Below are 8,643 nucleotides of genomic sequence, written 5' to 3'. Positions count from 1 at the left end.
ACTTACTTGTTCAAACACCCTATCTTTTGCTTTCACCTCATCATAGTTCCCAGCACAGTCTTTGTACATAGTAGGTGTCCACTAATTATTTTTGATGAATGGAAAAAATGTTGATTTCACCATAGGAGTGATCTAATCTAGTTTATTAATTACTGCATTTTTTAGTATCTAGATATGGTAGATATTAATAAGCAACTGTCAATTAAATAGATTCCAATTCCCAAATGTCTAGCCAAGGAATAGACTGGCCACACTGCTTTCCTGGCCCTTCCTCCACTTCCCACATGTCAACCGCAGAAGCAGTGCTTTGTAAAAAGTGTGACTCCTCTCAACTGGAGTTGACGGTTCTAAGGAAAAGAAACCATCATCAAACTGCTCAGGGCTCTCTCCTGGGAATGTTAGGCTTGGGACATAGGGCATTAAGTTGATTAGTTTGAGCTGTTAGATGAAGATATTAAGGTAAAGAGCACGCCATGATGACTTCAAAGCTTTTTAGTGCGATTGTCCCTTAGGTTCAGTTGAAAACCTGTCCTTTCTATGACATAGTTGTCCTATATGACATCTGGGTGGACATCTAATTTTTTTTAATTTTTATTTTTTGGTTTAAGCTTATCCAAAATGGATTTTTTGTTACTGGCTTCCAAAAGAGCCTTAATGATTACAGATACCATTCTGATAAAAGATGGGTGATATGATGGAGAACAAGAAGGGATGCATAACACTAAATTACACAACAGAACTATAGACTTGTACCTAGGGCCTTTCCAAATGCAAGATAGGGAGACTCAAGCAATAAGAAAAGCCACTGAGAAGTTGCCTGACCAAATAAAATACTACATAATAGTTTCATAAGAAATTACTTGACAATCGAGGTAGGAAAGCAGGCAGGTCATATCAATGGTATTCCATGAGCAATGAGCAGTAGCCCAGCTGGACTTAGAATGGAAAGGAAGAAAGTACAGGGTAACACTAGAACTTGGATATCAGTCTACTCTGTCACAAAGGAATTTCTTCCTTCCTTCTTTTTTCCTTTCATGTGTGAATGTGTGTGTGTGTGTGTGTGTGTGTGTGTGTGTGTGTATAAAACCCTAAGGGACCATCTGACCGTTTGACCGTCTGACTGGTAGCTATGACATGCACTGAGCACCAGGGGGCAGATGCTCAATGCAGGAGCTGCTGAGCTGCGGTGACTTGGCAGCTGCAGTTCTCCGGTGACACACCTGAAACCAGAGAGGATGGAGTCCGATTACAAGGTGCATCACCCGAGAACTGTCCTCTCGCAATCCAGGACCCCTCAGGGGATGTCAGAGAGCCAGTTTCAGCCTGATCCCCACAGGCCAGGCTGAGGTACCCCACCAGTGCATGAATCTGTGCACCAGGCCTTTAGTATGTGTGTATGTGTGTGTGTGTGTGTATATATATATATATATATATATATATATATATATATATATATATATATTCAATTATATACCAGGCATACTACTTAATTCTCTTTACATCAAGAGCCTCCTGACATTCTTGTGTGAGAGGTAGAGCATATTGTGATAGGTACTATGTCTAGAATTGCATTATGGGAGTGTAGGTTAGGGGAATCAAGCCTGTATGAAGGTTCCATAGAAAGTTTCACTAAAAAAGCAACGCTTGAGAAGCTCTAAGAGATGCATAGCATTTAGTTGTGCCAAGAAGAGTGCTGTAAATAAGAAAGGGTATTCTAGGAAGAGGAAACAGCATATGCAAAGGCATGACAACTGGATAGAGTATGACATATACAGAGGGGTGATAATTTTTCCAAGTTTATATTTCAGTGGAATAAACAAGTAAATCAATAATTGCAAAGATAACTTCTTTGACAGAAATGAACAGAGAGTGCTGTATGCAAAGAGTTAAAGAAAAAACAGCCCTGTCTGTTGAGGTGGTTGAGACTATGGAAGACTTCCTGGAAGAGTTTAAAGATGAGTTTAAATAAAAGGATATTCAAAAAGAGAAGGAGTGGTAAGGGAGGATTTTAATGCTAAACAAGTAGTATCTGAACAGACATTGGAAAGGTTGACTTAATGGCAGAATGAGTGGTTCACTCTCTATGCTTCAGAACAACAGGAAGGAGAAAGGTCTAATTTTATTCATAGTAGCAAATATTGCTTCCCAACAAAAGCTACATTAAAAAACAGAGGTAGTGGATTCAGTACAGGGAGCAGAATATTGGTGTAAAGGAGGCAAATAGTCAAGATGGAAGGGGTTAAATGGGAACTGACACTTGGCTACCATGCTGAGAGGCAATACAGAGTGATAGAGACTGTGGCAAAGTGGGGAGTACAGGGCCTATCTGGGGTGCAACATTCTGTAATTCTAAGCAATTGTCATGCAGGAACACAACCTCAAAGTTTCTAGATCTTTCTTAATGCCAAGCAGAACCACATTGTGTATGTATAAGAAATCCCCTTGCCCTGGCTGGTTTGGCTCAGTGGATAGAGCATCAGCCTGTGGACTGAAGCTTCCCAAGTTCGATTCTGGTCTAGGGCATGTACCTCGGTTGCGGGCACATCCCTAGTGGGGGGTGTGCAGGAGGCAGCTGATCAATGTTTCTCTCTCATCGATGTTTCTAACTCTCTACCCCTCTCCCTTCCTCTCTGAAAAAAAAAAAATCAATAAAATATGCTTAAAAAGAAAGAAAGAAATTCCCTGATGCCAATGCCACACTCTATGGGATGTCACTCTCTGAGGTAAATAAAACTTTTTTTTACAATGTTTCTTAAAATATATCTTCATTTCCTTCAATGTGATATTTTAAAAATATGTTGTGAATTCATCAAATATAATCATTTAGGACTGTTTTTACTACAGGCATTATTTTAAATGTACAGTCTACTTCAGTTAGCATAATTTTATGTAGGGAGTTATATCATTTGAACTTACATATGGTGTAGTTCATGGGACAAGCTTCTGACCCTGAAGTCTCACTCTGAGCCCAGCTCCCTGCTTACTAGCAGTTGGGCAAGCCAAACTATCAACCCAAGATTCAACATATCCATAAAATGAAAACATTACATTACAAGCTGTCCTATCTACATCACAGGGTTCTTGTAAAAAATGACTAGGTATCAATATACATTGAATTTTTTCAACTATAAAGTACTATAAAATAACAATTAGAGATACATCAGTGAAGTTAACTATCAAAATAATTATTTTAACTTCATGCCTATAACCAAAAGCTTTTAAATGAAACAGTTTAAATAAAGTGGTTACTGAGCAAATGAAAACTATATTACTCACACTATGTTCCTAGACTACCCTACTGAGTCTAATTTTTGGAAAAATTTAATTCATTTTAGAGGGGAAAAAATCTGAGCTAAGGTATTTATTAGTGTTTATACAAATAATCTGCAACCACTCACTCAAAAATACAGTGTTTTTCCCCCCTCAATAAGAGTGCATTCTTTAATAGGACTGTATTTGAATAAGAATTCCACACAAATAGAATATACACCTTAATAATACAAGAAAGCAAGGAAGGAATGTTTTACATCATACAGACCAGTCAGTTGGTTCAATCATGATGAGTTATCCTTCCAACCAAATACTTATTTTTTATATTTATTACAAATGTGTAGTCAGTTCAGTATATGCCAACAATCACACACAGCTCTAACATTTAGCAGTGTGAAGCACTCTTAACTATTTCCAAAGGGACATGGGATGTGGTCTTCATTTCAGAAGAGCAAAAGTGATTGGATTACTGTCTGCTCTTTAATGCTTCACCTAACCATTCCACTGCCTCATCAAGGCCAGTGCCTTTGGTTGCTGAAGTTTTGAATATTTGCCATTTTCGGTCCTTTAAGGCAGGTAACCCAAGTGAATTTGCCATCTCTGAGAGAGTCATAGCCTGTTTCATGTCCTGCTTATTTGCAAATACCACCAAAATGGCTTTTCTCAGCTCTGCTTCCTCCAACATGGCAACTAACTCTGATTTGGAAATGCCAATTCGGTCTCGGTCACAACTGTCTTCTACATAAATGATGGCATCTGTGTTCGAATAATAACATCTCCAGTGTGGCCTGATACTGGTCTGTCCTCCTAAATCCCAGACTTGAAATTTAAGGTTCTTGTATGTTTCCGTCTCAAGATTAAATCCAATGGTAGGAATAGTAGTAACAACCTCTCTAACCTGTAATCTGTACAAAATTGTAGTTTTTCCTGCTCCATCTAATCCCAAAATTAAAATCCTCATTTCCAGGGTTCCGAATAGACTCGAAAATATACTTGAGAAAAAGCCACCCATGATGAAGCGCCTGTCCGCCCTTGTCAATCATCAGAGACAGGCCCCGGCCTCGGCAGCGACTCTTCTGGATCCCCGGTGCCTCCACCTCCCCTTGACTTGGCCTCGGGTGGCTCGGAGGCGGTTTCCTTGGAAGCCTAGTCAGCCAGAAACTTCCACGTCGGCCACCCGGCCAAATAAAACATTATTTTTGCAAGTCAGAAACACATCAGAACTCCATAGCTTGTGATATTCAAGTTAAAACTAGATGGCAGACATGCTAAAAAATGTAATCCAAAAATCTGTCATAAATGTTTCCCTTTGAGTTTGAGTTAAACTTCAGAACCAACTGATATATGGTATAATAACTTATGTTTTCTTTTTCCAAAGGTAAAGTCATCAAACCTGATTTTTTTCAATCTCTTTATGTCTTAAGATATAGCGTGAACTGAGAATCATATCAGACTCGAACAACAGTATCAATTAACATGTTCTAGAATACTTTTATATCTTTCCTTTAAAGAAAAACCCATAAAAGCTGATTTTTCTCATTTTCTTAGGTCCTGAGACCTGGCCTACCCTGAGCATTATATCAGCCACTTGAGAAATGACAGGGTCACGTAGGATGCCACCTAGCAATTAGTGCTAGCATGCCTAATTACAGACCAGAGGAGATGTTTTTTTGGAGGGAGGAGAGGAGAAGAGAATGAGATAAGAGAAAAATCCTTAAGCGCCTTCTTGTTGCTGCATCTTTCACGCTCTCCACTCTCTCTTCCACGTATTGCCACTAAATACCACTCACATAGCAAGGAATGTTAGATTGTCACCATCACTTGCCTCTGTGGAACACATAAATGTTTCATGCTACTGTGTTAAAAATGGTGATTAACTGGAACAAATGTTATAGCTATAAAAACCAAGGCTCAGAAAGATCAATAATAACAACATCTATCATTTATATGATGCTTTTAGTCCTCCAGTCTCTCTACATCCTAACTCTTGTGACACATACAGTAACATTTTGGGTAGATGGGGCGGATCATTACCATCTTTACTACGCAGAGGAAACTGGGGTTCCAAGCCAGTCACAGTTCCGCCACATTCACTGTGTGACATTAGAAAAGGTGTCCCACTCTGTCTCAGCTTCGACTCTGAAATGGGAACACTAATGGAACTTATAATGTTACCGTTTGCAGACCATAAGAGATAGTTCATGAGGGTCCAATGCTATCTTAATGTAAGGCTGTTGCTATCACCATTGTTGTTATTAAGATGTTAACACTAACTATATAGTCTAACTACGTAGATCACTCCTTCAATCTCAATGCTTTAAACCACTTATATCAGGTCCGGTTGGCAAACTGAGGGTGGTGGAAGGAACAGGGAGATCGAAACAGGCTTTGCTACACTCAGGAAACCTGGCTCCTTCATCAGCCTTTGGGTCAGTGGTTCTCAACCTTCTGGCCCTTTTCAATACAGTTCCTCATGTTGTGACCCAACCATAAAATTATTTTCGTTGCTACTTCATAACTATAATGTTGCTACTGTTATGAATCGTAATGTAAATACCTGATATGCAGGATGGTCTTAGGCGACCCCTGTGAAAGGGTTGTTCGACCGCCAAAGGGGTCGCGACCCACAGGTTGAGAACCGCTACTTTAGGTCTTTCAGGTCCCTGGAAAGATCCCATATGCTTCTAAATAAGGCAGAAGGAATGAGGGGAGGTTCTTTTGAATCCAGGCCTAGAAGTGACCTTCTTTCCTCCCACCCACATTCCCTTAACCAGAACTCAGCCACATGGCCTGACCAATTGCCAGGAGCTGGGACATATAGCCCAATGGTGTACTCAGGAAGAGCAGAGAATGGCTTTGGGAACACACAGAGCCTTCTCTGCCACAGGAAGGGACTTTGGACAGGACCACCCTGCCGATCACTGTGAGAACTAGAACTTTGAAGCAAGTCATCTGACTCTGGGTCCAGAACGCCTCCCTGTACCATTGCCCAAGTCCTACACAAAAACAGAAAGCAGGCGTCCTGATTTTGAACTCCAGGACTTTTATTCACCCTTTTGAGCTGGCAAAATCATGCTCATGGGCTAAAGGCTGGGTGTCTTTCCATCACTAAGTTGTGCCTTATTACAGGTTGAGAGCCAGCACATTCACTAAACTAGAACCCAATCTTCCTCTCCACAAATGGCTGAGGCAGCAGAGAACGGTCTCATTCTGTAAGTGCTTCTATCTCCCTAGGTGACAGATAGAACTGACTATCGGTTTCCCTTAGATGAGACCAATTTGGAGCAGCAACTGATTGCATAGGGAGTGTTTACGGGTGTGGGATTTATGGTATGAGGTCACGTTGTGGCATCATTTTTCTGCACACTGAAATGGAGGATAATTGGGCTATCTTTCAATGCTAATGGAGTGTGGCTTTACTGACGGGCATTGGCCACATCCAGATTCTTCTTTCCTCGCTCTGGGTCCTGCTTTAAGTGATTTCTTCACCTTTGGGTAGTGCCAGGCTTCTTGCCTGCTTGGAGGTAAATAGAGAGTGATTTAGAGAGAAGCTCTTCTGGAACCCTCAGCGTAAATCCAAAGTATTGACATGGTTCATGGTCCAGGCTAGTGAGTATCAAGGAGCAATCGGAGGACATCTGGCATACCGATGTCATGCTTGTCCTCATTCACAAGGGCCAAGCATGCAAGGCCTGTCTTTGTGTTTTTCCAGACACAAAGCCTCTAATTCAAGAATCTGCCCCTGAGTAAGCTGTTGTGCAAGGTGATAAGCTATGAATTCTCCTTAAAGCTTGGAAACTGAAAACCACCATCTAGCAGGGTATTATTGGTTTTTTTTCTAAGCTCAAAACCTGTTAGGGAGAGAGTAGAGATTAATGCAAAGTATATAGGCTCTGAAGGTAGACAAAGGTCATTTCATACACTGGTTGTACCTCATAATCACTGTAGGGCAAAGGGTGACACTGTTCAACCCATGGACCAAATGGGTCCTACCATCTGTTTTTGAAAAGAAAGCTATATTGGCACATAGCCACACCCACTTCTTTATAAAGAAAGAAACTAATGTTTAGAAAAATGAAGCCACTGGCCTAAATGCACACACCAAAGCACTAGGGTGATGCGACTCCAGGTGTTCTGCCGGTCAACCAGTAACTTGGCTACTGTTTTATGACAAAACTATAGACTCTTAGTAACAGACTTTTTCTGTTGAGAGAAATATGTTACACATTCAGAGAATGGGTCTTAGAGTTGCTTGAGTCTGTGTTCAAATCTCAGCTGCAACATTTATTAGCTATTTGGAAAAATCGGCTAATGTGTTCTTCTGTTGCCCATGGTTCATGATTTACTGCAAAGGGTTCTTATGAGAATCAAATAACTTAATGTGACTGAACTGCACTAAATGCTCAATTAAAAGGTTGTGGTTGCCTTAGGTGGGGTTCTTCAGAAGCCGACACAAAACAAAGATAAGAGAGCATTGGAAGGAAATGGAGAGGCAGGGCATGGAGGAGAAGGAGCCAAGAGAAGGTGTGTTTTCAGGGAAAGTCCCAGTTTCAGCCTAGTCCTTCAGGAGAAGACCACAGTATAACATGGATCTCAAAGTTTGCATTTCTCCACGTTCCTTTGCAAAAAAAGGGCGATAAGCTTTCATACTCCTGCACCACTCAGTCACTGAATAAAAGTCATGGTGGGAGTGGATGAAGGATGGGATGCAAAATCATAGGACCATCTGCAGGCAAAGCACCTGGAGTACCCTAAGGGCAGAGTAACAGGACAAGGGGGGTTGTGGGGAGTGGGGGAATTGGAAGGATGACTGTGTGAATAAATAGAAGATCCTAAAAGATCTGAGTGGATCAGGCAGTGTCTGCTGCAATGGCATTATTAATTATTGTTATTATTATTATTATTATTATTATCTTCTATTAGGATGGGAATGGCATAATTCTTTTGTGTGACTCATTTCCAGGAATATTGGGAAAAACTCATGTATTCTTCTTGAGTCCAAGGTAGAAGTCAGGCCAAGGGCAGTAAAAGAATGCCCTTCCAGGAAGACATACATTCCAGATGATGGTCAAAAAGGAAAGCCCTAAGCTGGAAGCTGTATTAGGCAACCTACAGCATCCATTTCAGTCAAGGGACCAGGTCCCAGCCTGTGTGATTCATTGGAGATGAGAAGCACTGAAACAAGGCAGCAAATGGGGACTGGGAGAAATGGCTCTTTCATCACAGTAATAAATGCATGTTCCCAGAATCATTGAAACCCTTTTATTTTAAATTCTCCACCCTTTGCATAATACAATTAAGGCCTGAATTAACTCTACACTGGGTACACAACGAGATGTACTGCTTCCCAGAGACACAAAAGGAAATCTCGAT

At 40.8% G+C, this 8,643-nt stretch overlaps 1 protein-coding gene across 1 annotated transcript; it reads right to left on the bottom strand.

Annotated features, from left to right (window-relative positions):
- Positions 1–3,736: 3,736 nt before the first annotated feature.
- On the bottom strand, positions 3,737–4,283 carry LOC118664016 (ADP-ribosylation factor-like protein 1). Its single transcript, XM_036323920.1, has one exon. The coding sequence runs from the start codon at positions 4,280–4,282 to the stop codon at positions 3,737–3,739; it is 546 nt and encodes a 181-aa protein (XP_036179813.1). The 5' UTR covers position 4,283.
- Positions 4,284–8,643: the final 4,360 nt, after the last annotated feature.

Source organism: Myotis myotis, unplaced genomic scaffold, assembly GCF_014108235.1.
Source record: "Myotis myotis isolate mMyoMyo1 unplaced genomic scaffold, mMyoMyo1.p scaffold_m19_p_10, whole genome shotgun sequence".
Classification (NCBI taxonomy): domain Eukaryota; kingdom Metazoa; phylum Chordata; class Mammalia; order Chiroptera; family Vespertilionidae; genus Myotis; species Myotis myotis.
Note: the sequence above shows the minus strand (reverse complement) of the source record. Positions and strands in the feature narration are given on the sequence as shown.

Excerpts from the sequence above, each read along its gene's own strand:
- LOC118664016 (XM_036323920.1), bottom strand. The coding sequence starts at position 4,282 with ATGGGTGGCTTTTTCTCAAGTATATTTTCGAGTCTATTCGGAACCCTG.